The 17,468-nt window shown below is 36.6% G+C and overlaps 1 protein-coding gene and 1 long non-coding RNA gene across 2 annotated transcripts; both read right to left on the reverse strand.

Annotated features, from left to right (window-relative positions):
• Positions 1-4,311: 4,311 nt before the first annotated feature.
• Positions 4,312-6,461, reverse strand: LOC141331864 (uncharacterized). Its single transcript, XR_012355280.1, has 3 exons — positions 6,186-6,461; positions 5,765-5,856; positions 4,312-4,808 (listed from the first exon to the last, which is right to left on the reverse strand). It is a non-coding gene; the product is annotated as an uncharacterized lncRNA (long non-coding RNA).
• An 8,554-nt stretch (positions 6,462-15,015) lies between these two features.
• LOC141331771 (E3 ubiquitin-protein ligase TRIM35-like) lies at positions 15,016-17,190 on the reverse strand. The gene is made up of 6 exons (XM_073836802.1): positions 16,798-17,190; positions 16,312-16,407; positions 15,910-16,140; positions 15,810-15,832; positions 15,610-15,728; positions 15,016-15,503 (listed from the first exon to the last, which is right to left on the reverse strand). The coding sequence occupies exons 1-6, from the start codon at positions 17,188-17,190 to the stop codon at positions 15,016-15,018; spliced, it is 1,350 nt and encodes a 449-aa protein (XP_073692903.1).
• Between the last annotated feature and the right edge of the window lie 278 nt (positions 17,191-17,468).

Here is a 17,468-nt window from a genome sequence, read left to right on the forward strand (position 1 = left end):
CTGCATTCAAACTGCATTTTGAAAGTTCAAACTTGCAGACGCCATTGAAGACCACTATATGGAGATAATTCCTGAATTGTTTTCCTCAAAAAACTATTTCTTTACGACTGAAGAAAAAAAGACATGAACGTCTTGGATGACATTATATAGCCTAATGATTTATTAGCTAAATAGTTAAGTAAATGCTCTTAAAAAATTACATATTAGTAATATGTTTCTCCAATTTGGAAGTTTTAAGTAATTGGTAATTGGATTTAATTAAGTAATTGGCTGACTATTTAATGGCAGGATCCTCAGCGGGTAATAACTATGAAAGAATGGAAAGACAGTGTCAGTGAAGGTGGTTGTAAATGTGTGTAGATGTGTGTTAGTTACAGGATCAGAGAATGACACCGTTCCTCTGTCATAGTCCAGATCAACTCTCACACGCTCAAGACAGCGTTCAACCGAAAATACATTCATAGACTTTGCATTCAGTCCATGCTGCGCACTCCAGACATCAGTGTTATAAAAATCATGTCCCTTCCTTTGGTTTGAAGCTATTGTTACTCCAACACTCCACCACACACACCCTTTAACCTCCACATCCCAGCTGTGTGTTCCTGAATTAAAACCCTCAGAACCCAAAACACATGGATAATAGTCAAATCTCTCTGGATTATCAGGAGTTTTCTCAATGCCTCCACAATGTATTCTGCATTCCACACTGGTCAGATCATCAGACAGCATGAGATCTGGATGAGCCGTGTTTGGATCCAGAATCACAGGAGCTGATGAGACACAATCAACAAGTGCTGTTATTCATATAATGTTAAAATCTGTAAATATGCCCTAATGCATCAGCAGTGTGTGTGCAAGAGCACAGATGTTCTCCAGACTCACTGTATTGGACAATGTCCTGCATCTTCTTCCAGACTCTGAACGGCAGGTTGCCCAAGTAACGTGGCACATGAATCAAAGCTCCAGAAGGCGTCTGTGGATCCGGCTGTGAGATCTGGACTCTGGAAGAACATTCAGGAGTCAGAACTGCATTGGCTTTGGCTTCAAAAGCACAGAGACCAGAGACACCAGCAGATCACTCACCTTTCCATTGAGACTGGGAACTCCTGCAGAACAAACACACCATTGATCATCAACAACTCAATCAATCATCAATCAATCAATCAATCAATCAATCAATGATGTGAAGTCAGACCTTTAGAAAACAGATGTCATTGTCTTTCATTATCTCCTCCATGTATTTGATTGTGTGTGAAAGATCTAAGATGTGTCTCTTTATCTCCTCCATATTCTTCTCTAACTTTTCCATCATCTGCTTCTTCTGCTCCTCTTCCTCCCTCAGTGCAGTGATTGTAGCTTTTTCTTCATCTCTGAGAAACTGATGAAGCTTCTCAAACTGCTGTTTAATCTGATGCTCTGTCTGCTCAGCTTGAGACTGAAAAAATCAAATCATCAACAAATCATTCACTTCAGTCATCTGGTTTGTTGTATTTACATTTATGGCCTTTCGGTTTTACAGGTTATTTAATGGCAGATGCTTTTTCCAACATTCAACAAACAACAAACGCAATAAACCGAAAATTAATTCAAGGAAAAAAAAACGTTGTTTTGTAACATTAAAAACTGGGCGGATCAAAAGCATGTTTTACAGACAAGTTCCTTCAGTCTTCTGAATAAACACATCTACTCAAAGGTCTTGACAAAAGGATTTTTTCTTCTATGATAAACTATCAATAATAGGCCGACTCTGCTGTTTCCTCACCTTAATGTCCTCTGCTGTGACTGTACGCACATATTTTTTTTGAATGTATTCACAACATTCAAGCCTCTGTCGCAATGGTTTCAGTGCTGTAATGAGCTCCTCCTGGAATTTAACAAACAAAATCAATGCATTTATGAACAAAATAGTATGGAAACACATACTGGGACTCGCAAGACACGAATCAGTCATAAGGGTAAATGTTTTGAAATTGAGATTTATACATGAATAAATAAGCTATGATTTGTTAGGATTGGACAATATTTGGCTGAGATGTAACTTTTTGAAAATCTGGAATCTGAAGGTGCAAAAAAAAAAAAAAAAAAAAATTAATATTGAGAAAATTGCCTAAGTTCTTAGCAATGCTTATTACTATGCATTTTGATAACGGAACATGATCTCTACTTAATATCCTAGCGATTTTTGGCATAAAAGGACAATCAATTATTTTGGCCTATACAATGTATTGTTGGCTATTGCTACAAATGTTCCCGTGCTACTCATGACAGGTTTTGTGGTCCAGAGTCACATATAATAACAGTGGTTAGTTTTTAGATTACTTATCTTAATGTACCATTAAATGCACCATATTGATACAAAATGTAAAGAGAAAGAATTTTTTTAAAGTTTATTTTAACATCATAAAATTCATTAAACATTACATTAACTCATGGTTTCCCAAACTGTGCTTAATGGATGGATTGCCATGAGTTTGTGAGTTCATAAAAAGCTAATAATTGATCAAATCATAAAAAAGTACAACAGATTATTTAAACGCTTGAACAATAAAAATAGAAATATTTCATTTGTTTCAATGTGACTATTAAGCAACACTGAACTTTAAACCTGCAAATGTGTTGTTGAACCATTGAAAATGTAACTTCCTAAGAGATATTTCAAGTCAACATTTCATGGCAAAGAGGTTTGGCTAACAAAAACATCTGGAAGTCCCTGCATTTCAAGTTTATTTCAATTACATTTACAAGACCAGTCTATATTGTGAACATAATCAGACACAGTTAAATGTTTAGAAGGAAAATTTTTAAAAAGAAAAAAGATAAATTAGGGAGAATTAATAAATTATGAATGATTTACCATTGTGTAAATAATATGCAATCATGTATCTATAAAAAATTTAAAAAAAACTTGATTTTACCATCTGATTAAGCAATCCACATTACATCAGTTAGTACACCCAGTTCAGTCAACAGATTTTATAAGCGTTGTTCATTTGTGAGTGTCCATATTATGCAATGCAAAGCAAGTGAGATGCTATCTAGTTCATAAAGAAAGACAAGATCAAGAGATCCATGCTTGTCTTACCTTATATGATGAAACCGCTTCACGGATGGGTCTGAATGTGTGGTTGAGGTGTTCCTGTGTATCTCTACACATTAAACACACCAGCTGTTTGTCCTCCAGACAGAAGAAACTGAGTTTCTCACTGTGTAAACTGCAGGTCTCCTCACAAAGGGGATCATCGCTTGAAGATATTTCTCCACAGACAGGACACTCTTGAGTTTCCTTGGTTCTCCAGAACTGTTGAAGACACACTCTACAAAAACTATGACTGCATGACAGAACAAGTGGATACTTTTTGATTTGGCAGCACACAACACGAACAATGTCATATTCATCCTCTGAATCTGAATCCATTTTCACAGTTTGAGCTCCAGCAATCTGAACGTTACTTTCACTTCCTGAATGATGGTTAAAAAATGAATCACCACTAAAATTACAAAAAGATCTGCTGCCTGTTCAGAAACAAACTTCTCAAAAAATTGCTTTGAAAGCTTTGAAAATTCAGAAAAAAAAGCTTTTTGTTTGTTGTTGTTTACCACTGATCACTGTTCAGATTTGTCCAGATAATCAGGTATGACAGAAAAGCGTGAAATGCCACAGAAGTAGTGCTCACTGCGGAACTAAATTACATCCATCCCCCTACTCTGGACCTAATGGGTGGAGTTAGCAATAGGGTTATGCCAAAGACTATAATACCCAAGACATGTCACTGGTATAGGTTTAAATAAGGAAAAATGCAATGCTCAATATAGCCGCTCTTTTGCACTCAAGTAAAAGTACTGTTAAATGCTGAAATAATTCTCAATGACATGTAAAAGTGCTGGTGTTAAAAGGAAATGAAGTAAAAGAACACAAAGCACTCTTTTCAAAAACTACTCTATTTACTATTAGTACTATTTACTTTTTAGCTACACTCTAAAAAGTGCTGGGTTAAAAAATAACCCAACCATAACCCAGCTGCTGGGTAACTATGGGACAGGACACGCGTTGGGTTGTTTTGACCCAAGTGCTGGGTTGAACCATTTGACCCAAAATGCTGGGTTGTTTATTTGACCCAACCAGTGGGTCAGATTAACTGTGCTGCTGGGTTAAAGATTACCTAATAAACATTGGGTTATTTGTTGTCTCATTGCCTTGCTACCTTTATTTTTTACCAATAATAATATCTAAATCACAAAGGAATGTAAAATTATTATTGTTTTTCTGTAATACATTTACATAACACAAAAAAATGCAACTTTAAACATCAATTTAATGGGTTTTCACATTTCTTTTTAATACAATTTTCAAAAGGGGTACAGCTGTCACACATTTTGTCCAACCCATATAGACACAAATAACGGTTTTAGTAGATCAGTTTTTTTAAAACACAAAACTGTAAACTAGGCACTGTACATTCCTATTCTTTATGTCAACATTGCAGCAGAAGAACACTCAAAAATGAATTATTACCACATTAGAATCATTCCAAACATTGTGCCATTAAACCTAAGCCCAACAAAGAGTCCACCAGACAATACTTACAATTTAAAACATGTAAGTGTTTAAATGTTAAGTGGCCAGAAAAAAACAGTTGCCCTCAAAAACTTCACACATGAAGACTTATGTCCATCAATATGATATACTGCATGCTGGAGAAATTCCCAGGCAACAAGTCCGCTTCAATGGCATGGCCTGGAACAATGGCGAAGGTCTGGGAAGTCGTTGTCTCATCCCCAAGGCACAAATCCACCATGTTGATCCCCACCTGTTAATTATACGACATTTAGTCTTGCAACATAACTAACATTTTAAGTTAAGTGTATTTTATGAACATAAACACAGAGGTGTGAAATAAATGCTCATTTCAGAAGAAAATTTCAAACTGCACTTTTAGTCTTTTACATCTGAACTCTTCATACAGTGGTGGTCAAAATTATTAGAACAATAGTATTTTCACCAGCTAAAAAAATGGTTTTAAATCAGTGATTGTTATCTTTTGCTGTGGTGTGTCAGTATACGAAATATCAGTTTACATTTCCAAACATTCATTTTGCCATTAATTGTGATAATCAGGTGACATTTTTGTTTGCACAACAGCCAGTCCTCCACACAGAGATCTGTTCTCATCATCATCCAGAAGATCTGTGGCAACGTCTCCAAGATGCTTCAAGAAACAGTACTGTTAAGAGTTTGAAGCACTTGTCTAAAAATGTTGTAAAATGAGGATGCTGTCAAAAATAATAGCATAAATAGATTTTCTTTACCAATTAACTTCGATTAACTAAATTAAATCAATATTTGGTGAGACCATCCTTTGCGTTTAAAGCAGCTTTTACCCTACACTAGGTGCACTTGCATATAGTTTTTCAGGTAGGTCTCTTGAAGCATCTTAGATATGTTGCCACAGTTCTTCTGGATTTAGTCTGTCTCAGTTTGTTCTGTTTCTTCATGTCATTCCAGACAGACTGAATGATGATGAGATCAGATCTCTGTGGAGGATTGACTATTGTGCAAACAAAAACCTCACTGGATTATCACAATTAATGGCAAAATGAATGTTTGGAAATGTAATTTCCTACTGACACACTACGGTAAAAGATAACAATCACAGACTTAAAGCCATTTTTAGCTGGTGAAAATACTACTGTTGTAATAATTTTGGCCACCACTGTGTTTATATATACACCCTTATTAGAGTAGAAAAAGTAAAACAAAACTTACAGGTTGTACGTCAATGAATGGCTTCCGGGCTTCTGGGTCTGAAGACCTTTTCTCCAGAGAGGGCAGGACTTCCTCACTCTCCTCTTTAGTATCTAAACCATAGGAATAATATGCAAACTGTGAAACTTATCTTATAATCACACATTGAAGCACTTTCATGTGAAAGTTTCTTCATTCGTTTAAATAATGCCAATTAATTCCCACCCTCATTCAACTACTGCAGGTTAAGTATAGGTATGGGGTAAGATTCAGGGATGTAGAATATGCTCATGCAGAATAAGGCATCAGTATGTGCTTTATAAGTGCTAATTAACAGCCAATATACAAGCTAATAAGCAACTAACTAGTTAACCAGTTGATATGTGTCAGATACAGTTGCATTTTGTTTTTATATATTGACATATTATAAGATAAAGCTTACCTTAAGTCATGTCACCCAGCTCTAAATGCACCTATCCACCTCGCTGAGCATTGGCAAGAATTAGGTCTGCAATTGTAGCCCAGTCTTCAAAAATCTGCCTCTCTGGATTTACCTTCCTAAAGTCTTGTGAAATCTGGTAAAAATTGAAAAAGAAAGACAAATCTGGTTAAATAAGTCAAAGTTTTATACTGGTCTCCTAGTTTGTAAAGCAACACAAGCATTCACTAAAATAGAGGAAGAGTAAAGGGCACGCTTCCTCCTTTCCAAAATGCTCGCTCTGAAGCTTGTTCTCCCGTGGCGTCTGCCGTTGCTAAGCAACCATGTCCTGCACTCCATGAGACGCAGAAGTTTCAGCAAAAAAAAAAAAAAAAATCGATTGTTCTGCTATTAAATTTATTTAAAAATGGTTATTCCTGTACATCTATGATAAGCTGTTCCTCCAACTTGGCTGTTAAGGATGAAGCTCATTGGTTCTTGTCACATGACCTGCGGTGGTGCGCAGACGCGCCTGGAAAAAACGAGCTTCTATTATGAGCGCGCATACGGCGCGCGTCTACATTTGAAATAACATGTGAACGGCCCCTAAATGACCGTGTAACACTCACTTTCTGACAAAGACAAAAAGAAATGTCTGAGTACGGACCAGTCAAATCAGAAGAATAAATTCGTATGCAGAGAATAAGGATGTCACAACAATAATAAACACTCTTGCAATGTGTAAAGTTCAAGGGAATGTATTGTTTTCAATCAAAATATTAGATCTTGATTAGTGCATGACAGAAAATTTTAAATAAAATGTACAATATGCAACTTTTCAACCAAAATAAAAATGGAAAAAAAAAATGAAAATTTGCTTAAACACCAAGCTAATTTGTTCTTGTATTCTTAACAAGTTTTTCCTTTTCCTTACAGGCTTCAAGACTCACTGTGCTCAAGGAACTCCAAGGTATAATCACCCTTTTTGAAAATTTTATGTAAATTAACTGAATTAACTGTTAATTATGTTCCTTTCTAGACTTCACTTATTCTTTCAGGGTTTTTTTTTTAACTGTAATAATTTGACTTCACCTTGTGTGAATTTCAATTCAATGAAATGTTCACTTAAATAAATCAATTCAAATTTAAAATCCCTTATTTGCTACTTCAAATTTGTTGAATAAATGTCTCCTTCCTGTCTTAAATATGCAATACAAAATGAAGAAAAAAAAATTACATTTGGTCACTAAACAATCTGAGAAAAAACAACAACAAGTAAACCCAAATAAATTCACATATGAATCCTTTCACAAAATTTAAACCTCAGTTTCCAAAATGAGCTGACTCAAAATGAATAATTCAGTCTCTCAAATCATATTCACAACTGTGTGAATATAGCTGAAATCACTGAGCAGCGATTAAACTGTCTCTCCTCCGTAATCGAATCCTTCCAAAAAAAAAACAATGAACGGAGTGTATGCGATGTAAGTTCAATTTCCTACCGCCCAAATTGGCAACAAAAGTGTCCGTTTCATGAAATCCCGACTCTCTATTAGGTCCGTGTGGCTCGCCAGTCCCAACTCCCTCCACGAACACGGGAGTTAGTACGAAATCCAGAAATTCAGGAACTCCAATCCAATAAGCATCGGTCTCTATGCAGCTTCGATTCAGCAGTTCACAGCGTGCACTCGATCGGACAGCGATGATATTGAATCATGAAAAAAAAAAAAGAAGAAAAGAAAAGGAGAACAAAAAAACCTGACCTTGAATACAAGGTCACAAAAATCCAATTAGTATTCTTTCCGTATCATACATTTACAACCATTTACCACAACATCAACATGGCGATCACATCTTTCACACGAATATGCAACCATGTACATTTGCCACATTAATCTTACATTACACTTAACAAATAAATGAACTTAAAATACAGCTTTCTTATTTATATTTCACTTATATGAACATTTCATGAACTTTTTACCCAAACTAATACATTAAATAATTGTTTTAACTCACCAAGACCAGATGAACTTGTACAATTTTATCCCCTTTTAGTCTGAAAATCTCCGTTTCAACTCGATCTTTTGTTTATCCGTCTCGTAGAAATTAAATATGATTATATGGCTCTTTTTCTTCTGCGAAATACCCTTTGTTAACGTGCTTTGCGTTAACGAGGCATTATTATCAACTGCGTCACAAGTTATAACTCAATTAAACAGTCACTTTCTCAAATCAAAAATGGACTTGTTTTTCTTGCTAAATCGTCTCTATACAATTATAACTTTAATTTTAGTCAAACATCACTGTTTGATCTATTAAATTCTCAAATGTCTCCGAAGAGACCTATATCGCGTGCGCTCACTTCAGCTCCGTGAAACGTGAAACCCAACCTCGTTCTAGATCCGGAAACTAGAGAAAAGGGAAAGAAAAAAAATATGCGCATCCAACATCCTAAATCCTCATTGGTCGATTTTCCCCAAACATAAAATATTTGAATTGGCTGTTATAAATGGCCATGAAAATAATATAAAATACATAAAATATATCTATATATAAAAAAAGAAAAATAACATACTTCATATTAATTTAATTTGATCATCTTCAAACACTACTGGTAACCTGGGTTACAACCGCATATACCAAGAGAGATAAAGTCTAACTTTACATACTGTAGCTAAGACAACATTACATTTAAGTGACACACAGCAGTACATACCAGTCATATTGTGGTTTACCGTTATTAAAGTAAGGGGCAGGGCGTTTTAGCTAATGCAGATACCTGAGGGAAAAAAGCGCGAAAATGCTCAACATACAAATGATGATCTATCGTTGGATTCGGCACGTCGCAGACATTTACTTGTAAAAATATGCCCTTAAAAGATCAATTTGTGTAAGGAAATCGTCTTCGTTTTCTGCAAAGCCATACAGTACACAGACAGTAACAGAACTTACCCCCGTATCTGACCTACCCTTTCCATAAGACGTTAAAATAAAGGCTATGTATACTGTAAGTTATAAATAACACTAAGGTTACACACACACACAACTTCTATATAACAATAAAGCGATGTTGAGGCAAAAATAGTAAGTAAACGTTACCTCGCTAGGCTGCTAGTGCTAAGGTACTTAACGGTCGTCATTCACGGAATAAAATGCAAACCCCGCACAGCGACAGGTCAAATATTGCATTAAACAGTGAAATCAGTGTGCTCTTAACCACAACTTATTAAAAATAAAGGTAAATAATTATATAATCATATTATAAACTTAAATTACCTTATAATCCTGCTTGCTGCGAGGTGCGTGACCGCCTGGCGACGAGACGAGTGAAGAATCCAGAATGTTTGATGAAGTGAAAAAAATAAATAAACCGGTTGGGTCAAAATAACCCAACCCAGGTGTTCATAGTGAAAGAACCTCTTACAGTCCATTTGACCCAGCATGATCAACCCAACTGTGTGTTTACAGTACCTCAAACAACCCAATATTTTGACCCAGCACAATTAACCCAGCAATGTGTTTACAGAAATAACCCAGCACTTTTTAGAGTGTATATTTAATGAATTGCCAAAATACACTAAATCAAAAAGGAGATCCATAGAAAAGTGCAATACAAGCATAACTTTGCTTTTCATTTACTACTTAAAAAATAAAACCCAGAGCAAATATAAAAACAAAAAAACAAATATCTAAACATATACACATCCATCTAAATACAGTACATTCAGCCTTTAATTGGTTAGCTCTATTTTGTTGCTTAATCTCACTGCGGAGTCGAGTCGATGGAAAGTATTTAAAAGTTTAAATAAAAGCTGTTGCTTTGCTCTATTTAAAGTATTAAATTACTTTCCATAGACATTGTCATACAGGCTCTGATGCCGTATTTATAGCAGTTGTAGCTCAAATTAAAGAAAGAGTACTCTCAGTTGAACTGTGATAACATACTGCCAAAATAGATCTGGCAAACGATTCAGTGCGTTTTTATGTTTGTGCTCTTTAGAGTGTCAAATGTTTCTGTTTTCAATGTGTTTTTGTAGCACTGAGCAGTGTAGCCAATCATAGACATAGTCTATTGATTTTTTGAATGCAATGGCCAATCAGAGTTGTTCAAGTTAGAATCCACTCTCTGCAAAGACTTCATAATATAAACCTTCATTTTTTTTTTTTTTTTTTTTTTGGAGATTTTCTTTGTCTAGTCTGCATTTTCTACCCACTGGTGTAGGTATCACTGGCTCATCCAGGTCATCAAAAGTATTATTGGATGGTTGGCGTCGAACGTTCACCGAATTCTGATTGATCATGAGGACATATCACATTTAGATTAAAAATAGGTTCGGAGCTTATAGTTTTGGATAGACACTATAAGCTATGGGGTATTATCAAAAGGAAGATGATGGAACAGAGCCCCCGTAATGCAGACGAGCCGAAGGCCAATATCAAAGCAACTTGGGCTACCATAACACCTCAACTGTGTCAAAGGCTGATCGCCTCCATGCCACGCCACCTTGAAGCTGGAATTAATGCAAAAGGAGGCCCAACAAAGTACTGAGGACATAATACAGTACATTAGATAGATACTATTAGAGATAAAATTGTAACTATACAGCCGCCCGCTACAGTTTCACATCAGATAATGTGCTGTAGATCTCCTGAGGAACAATTCCACTCATTATCTATTATAGGAGAGGAAGAATTGTATAAACTTGTTAAATCATCTAAACCTACAACATGTATGTTAGACCCTATTCCATCTAATCTACTAAAGGAGGTACTTCCAGAAGTCATAGATCCTCTTATAAATATTATTAATTCGTCACTATCATAAGGATATGTCCCCAAAACCTTCAAACTGGCTGTTATTAAGCCACTAATTAAAAAAAAAAACACGACTTGACCCAAATGAATTAATTAACTCCAGACCAATTTCGAATCTCCCTTTTCTGTCAAAGAAACTAGAAAAGGTAGTATCCTCACAATTATGCTCCTTCTTAGAGAAAAATGGTATCTGTGAGGATTTCCAGTCAGGTTTTAGACTGTATCATAGTACTGAGACTGCTCTTATTAGAGTAATAAATGACCTGCTCTTGTCAACCGATCGTGGTTGAATCTCTCTATTAGTGCTACTGGATCTTAGTGCTGCATTTGACACTATTGACCACAACATTCTTTTAAACAGACTTGAAAATTAAGTAGGCATTAATGGTAGTGCACTGGCTTGGTTCGAATCGTACTTATCTGACCGTCATCAGTTTGTGGCAATAAATGAAGAGGTATCATTTAAATCGCAAGTGCAGTATGGAGTACCTCAAGGCTCAGTACTAGGGCCATTACTTTTTACACTTTACATGTTACCCTTGGGAGATATCATCAGGAAACATGGTGTTAGCTTTCATTGTTACGCTGATGATACTCAGCTCTATATTTCTTTGCATCCCAGCAAAACATATCAATTCGAAAAACTAACAGAATGCATAGCTGATATTAAAAACTGGATGGCGAATAACTTCTTACTGTTAAATTCTGAAAAAACAGAGGTGTTAATTATTGGACCTAAAACCTCAACAAGTAATAACCTAAAACACAGTCTAATACTAGATGGCTGCTCTGTAAATTCGTCGTCATCAGTTAGGAACCTAGGCGTCCTATTCGATAGCAATCTCTCCTTTGAAAGCCACATTTCTAGCATCTGCAAAACCGCATTTTTCCATCTTAAAAATATATCGAAATTACGACCTATGCTATCAATGTCAAATGCTGAAACATTAATTCATGCGTTCATGACCTCAAGGGTAGATTATTGTAATGCTTTATTGGGTGGTTGTTCTGCACGCTTAATAAACAAACTCCAGCTGGTCCAAAATGCAGCAGCTAGAGTTCTTACTAGAACTAGGGAGTATGACCATATTAGCCCGGTTCTGTCAGCACTGCATTGGCTCCCTATAAAACATTGTATAGATTTTAAAATCTTACTAAGTACTTATAAAGACCTCAATGGTTTAGCTCTTCAGTACTTGTGCGAGCTTCTATCGCATTATAGTCCCTCACGTCCGCTGCGTTCTCAAAATTCTGGCAATTTGATAATACCTAGAATATCAAAATCAACTGCCGGCGGCAGATCATTTTCTTATCTAGCGCCTAAACTCTGGAACAATCTACCTAACACTGTTCGGGAGGCAGACACACTCTGTCAGTTTAAATCTAGATTAAAGACACATCTCTTTAACCTGGCTTACACATAAAACATTAACACATTCCTATAATTCAAATCCGTTAAAGGATTGTAAGGCTGCATTAATTAGGTCAACCAGAACCGAAAACACCTCCCATAACATCTGATGCACTCGTTGCATCGTAAGAAAAATGGCATCTATGCTAATATTAGTCTGTTTTCATTCTTATTCCGAGGTTCCCGTAGCCACCAGACCCAGCCTGTATCCGGATCAGATGGTCACTGCACCTGGAGATGACTTCAATAGCCGAGGTTGTCAACCAGATGAGCTCCAGAGACGGATCATCAATGAAGACCTCGCCAAACTAGACTGCCATCGGTGCTACACCACAGGAACCTGATGAGTTCTCTACAATCAGACATTGGTACAAACTGCTGGTTTCGTCTGGCCAGAGGAGAACTGGTCCCCCGACTGAGCCTGGTTTCTCCCAAGGTTTTTTTTTCTCCATTTCTGTCACCTGTGGAGTTTTGGTTCCTTGCCGCTGTCGCCTCTGGCTTGCTTAGTTGAGGAAACTTTCCAGTGATATCGTATACTATTTCCACTGAACTGGACGATGATATCACTGAATTTATTGATGAACTGCCTTTTACTGAAAATTTATTATCTACAATAATGCGCTACTTACACACTATGGTGCTGTTTAAATACTGTGCAATTGCTTTGACACAATCTGTATTGTTAAAAGCGCTATATAAATAAAGGTGACTTGACTTGACATTAACACACTTTTCAGAAAGTCAACGGGTTTACTATCCTTTTTTTATTGGTCACATGAAATATTCTAATTTTGTGAAAGGCAATCTGCAGTCATACACCAAGTCCCCATATTTGTAAGCAAAAACATGTTGACTATGCATCCACTGCCAAAACTGGATTAATACAAAATCACCAAGTTAAATTTGCCATGGTACACAGTTAGCAGTGAATTTGAAGTCAACTGGGAAGGAAATGTTTTGTCCAATTAAATCAACAAAATGATGAATGCTTGTTGCCTCAGCCAATTAAGAGTGGCATTTACTGTTTGAGTTATGATGACGTGCAGCCTATCAAAGGCAAGTTTCAAAACTGCAATGTTAGCTTTCATCTAAATCAAAAGTTAGAATGCTTTTTTCTAACCTATTTCTAATTTTCTAACCTACAGTTCTGTACTTGACTTGATAACACGTTAAACACAATCGGAGACGATATAACACAAACTGGTCCAGAGACAATTAAAACAAACAAGTAAATAAGAGAAAACAAGTAAAAAGTAAAACATGTACTCAAAAAATAATTAAATAACAGATAATGTTTTATCACAAATAACCTATACAGATATTCATTAACCATGTTGATAACCACATTGTCGATATTTGTCTTAATTAAAATAAAATATTACATTCATTAATGTCAATTACCTGCACCTGTTTAAGACGTACAGATAAAGTTACGTAGTCTGGCGTTCAAATGGGGTCTTGGTTAGAGGTCCACCCTGGTGAAAAACAAAAACAAAAACAAAAAATACAGCTAAAAACCAGCCTAGGCTGGTTGGCTGGTTTTAGCTGGTCATAGCTGGTCAGCAGGCTGGTTTTAGAGGAATTTTGGCCATTTTTCCAGCCTGGCCAGGCTGGTCAGGCTGGTCTTAGCGGGTCAGGCTGGAAAACCACCAGCTAATACCAGCCTGGCCAGGCTGGGAGAGTGCTGAAACCAGCTATTTCCAGCTTAAACCAGCTAAAACCACCCAACCAGCCTAGGCTTGTGTTAGCTGTTTTTTTCAGCAGGGCAAATAGCAGACCTAGTTTGAATTGAGACCCTCTTCTTCTTCTTCTTCTTCTTTTTTTATGGCGGATGGCAAACCAAAGGTGCCAGAATTGGTCTTGGTCCGAAGGACGCAATATAGACACAATCTGCACGACCGTCAGACATCTAATGTTTAGTGGGTATAAACATAGTGATACTTTAACAACCCGATTGGACGGGTGGAATGACATATAGGCCTATTTCATGACAGAACTCACCAAACACTCCAATCAATAGAAAAGGTGTATGACATCAAAGTACCCATTCGTTGATAGGTTTGCTGATGGCCGCTTTAAGTTACATCCTAAAGTATCGATAGGCTATATTGATACTGATGCGAGTATCGAAAGTATCGATACTCAAATTAAAGATATATACTAAGGTGTTTTGGGGAAAAAAAATTAACAATTGTTAACTTAACAATACATTTCCTTGCTATTATGAAAACCGGAATATTTTTAAGGCGGGTTTGTTTCCTGTTATTTCTGCGTTCAGGTTGAACAGTAGTACGTTTCAGTAAGTTGCGCAATTTTACCACTAGATGTCAGTAAGTCTCCACTGTAGCATTTTCTATTGCTTTTTTGTGGATGTGGAGTTCATTATTTCAATTATTCATTATTTTTGGAACAATTAAATCTATAAAAGGCAACTATTGTTACTTATGATGTTTGATAGCCTATGTCTGTACTGTAATGCAAAAGCAACATGAGAGTGTCTGTAGTGCTGGATATCAGTCATGTGGCCTGCTGTGGCCTCCATCTACAGCCCAAACACAGCTGCACTGATATATTAATAAATATACATAATGAAAGTGAAAAGATCCAAACCTATAGGGGTAACAGTTACTGACTACTGAACGGTAAGATCTTTAGAGAGGATCTGTAACACCAGAAGAATGGCAAGACAGTGTCAGTGAAGGTGGTTTTAAATGTGTGTAGATGTGTGTTAGTTACAGGATCAGAGAATGACACCGTTCCTTTGTCATAGTCCAGATCAACTCTCACACGCTCAAGATCCTGTTCAACACTAAAGCCAGCCCATTCATTCAGTCCATACTGCACACTCCAGACACCAGTGGTAAGGGAAATGAATCCCTTCCTCTGGTTTGATGCTGTAGTTACTCCAAGACTCCAGGAAGGACTGTCTTTAACCTCCACATCCCAGCTGTGTGTTCCTGAATTAAAGCCCTCTGAACCCAGAACACAGTATGACTTGTCAAATCTCTCTGGATTATTAGGAAGCAGTTTGTCCCCACTGTATCTCACGCTGGTCAGATCTTTAGATAGGAGGAGACGTGGATGAGCCGTGTTTGGATCCAGAATCACAGGAGCTGATGAGACACAATCAACAGGTAAATTTACATAATGTAAAATCTGTAAATCTTCCCTCATCCATCATTAATAGTGTGTAAGAACACAGATTTTCTCCAGACTCACTGTTTTGGACAAAGTCCTGCATCTTCTTCCAGACTCTGAAGGGCAGGTTGCCCAAGTACCATGGCACATGAATCAAAGCTCCAGAAGGCGTCTGTGGATCCGGCTGTGAGATCTGGACTCTGGAAGAACATTCAGGAGTCAGAACTGCAGTGGCTTTGGATCAGAAGCAGAGAGACCAGAGACACCAGCAGATCACTCACCTTTCCATTGAGACTGGAAACTTCTGCAGAATAAACACACAATTGATCATCAACAACTCAATCATTAGTCAATCAATAAATCCATTAAATGAAATCTGACCTTTAGAAAACAGACGTCATTGTCTTTCATCATCTCCTCTGTGTCTTTGATTGTGTGTGAAAGAGCTGAGATGTGTCTGTTGATCTCCTCCAGCTTCTCCTTCATCATCTGCTTCTTCTGCTCCTCTTCCTCCCTCATTGCAGTGATTGTAGCTTCTTCTTCTTCTCTGAGAAACTGATGAAGCTTCTCAAACTGCTGTTGAATCTGACACTCTGTGTGATCAGCTTGAGACTGAAATCAAATCACATTCACTTTAATCATCCCAGTCAATTTACATCAACACTTCACATCATAATACCAATTTAGTTCAAGAAGCAGTCTGCATTACATTAACTATGACAAAAATATAATTGTAGTCATTGTACAGCTGTAATGAAAATTACTCTTCTTCTGTTTCCTCACTTTTATGTGTTGAACTGTTTCCTCAAACTCATCTTTCATTTTTTCATTATATTTAAGTTTCTCTCGTAAGGATTTCAGTTTGGTGTTAAGCTCCTCCTAGAATTAAACAAAATACAAATATATAAACCAATATATAAAACACAATATTAGACAAAAACATTTGTTCTTAAAAAATAACATTAAGCAAAAGCAGGCTGAAAAAAAAATGCTGTTTGTAAATTATAATGTTATTTCTTAAAACAACAAAGGTAAGCAGTTCCAACTGGGTTTGCATGAAAATGCATTTGCCCCTGCAGTTACTATTTCCCCCAAACATATGAAACTAGCTGGACAAGACGAACCCAGTCCTGATTAAATAAATACTATTTTACAGCACAGTATGTCATGTCAATTTAAGTAAAATGGCAGAGAGAAATATTGAGTGCATGAATATCTATTTATGACTATTTATTGTTCTTTACATATGAAACAAGATTTTTGTCTTACCTTATTTGATGAAACAACTTCACTGATGGGTCTGAACGTGTGATCGATGTGTTCCGGTGAATCTCTGCACACTAAACACACTGGCTGTTTGTCCTCCAGACAGAAGAGTTTGAGTTTCTCACTGTGTAAACTGCAGATCTCCTTAGATTCTGATGTACGCCTCTCATTTCTCTCCTTCAGGAACAGATCACACAAGTTTTTTAACACCAGATTAGGAGGAGGTTCCTCTTTTGAGGATCTTCTCCTGCAGACAGGACACTCCTGAGTTTCCTTAGTTCTCCAGAACTGTTGAAGACACTCTTTACAGACACTGTGACTACATGATAAAACAACAGGATCCTTGAAGATTTCATGACACACAGGACAAGAAAAATCTTCAGATACAGAAGCCATTTTAACTGCTTGAGCTTGACGGTTTCAAAAAATAATAACCAGAGTTCAGAAACAAACGCTGAAACAATTCTTCCTCAAAGTGTTTGTCTTCCTTCTTCATTGATTGCTCCTTTTTTTTAACTTGCATACTAAGAATGGTCAGTATGACGAAAAAGAGAAATAATAAATCAGTCTCTTCCTGTTAAGTGTAGCAGGTGAAACGTCTCAAAACCTTTGAGTTTGTTGAAACAGGTCAGACAGGAACATCAGGATTTCTTCAAGGTAAATTTGAAGAAAAT

The sequence above is a fragment of the Garra rufa genome, chromosome 1, assembly GCF_049309525.1.
Source record: "Garra rufa chromosome 1, GarRuf1.0, whole genome shotgun sequence".
Classification (NCBI taxonomy): domain Eukaryota; kingdom Metazoa; phylum Chordata; class Actinopteri; order Cypriniformes; family Cyprinidae; genus Garra; species Garra rufa.

What these genes read in the sequence shown, in the direction of transcription:
- LOC141331771 (XM_073836802.1), bottom strand. Translation starts at nt 17,190, where the DNA reads ATGGCTTCTGTATCTGAAGATTTTTCTTGTCCTGTGTGTCATGAAATC. An exon ending in TTTCCAGTCTCAATGGAAAG is followed by an intron (nt 15,729 to 15,809) that starts GTGAGTGATCTG and finishes ATGTTCTTCCAG; the next exon opens with AGTCCAGATCTCACAGCCGG. An exon ending in GCAGGACTTTGTCCAAAACA is followed by an intron (nt 15,504 to 15,609) that starts GTGAGTCTGGAG and finishes GTGTCTCATCAG; the next exon opens with CTCCTGTGATTCTGGATCCA.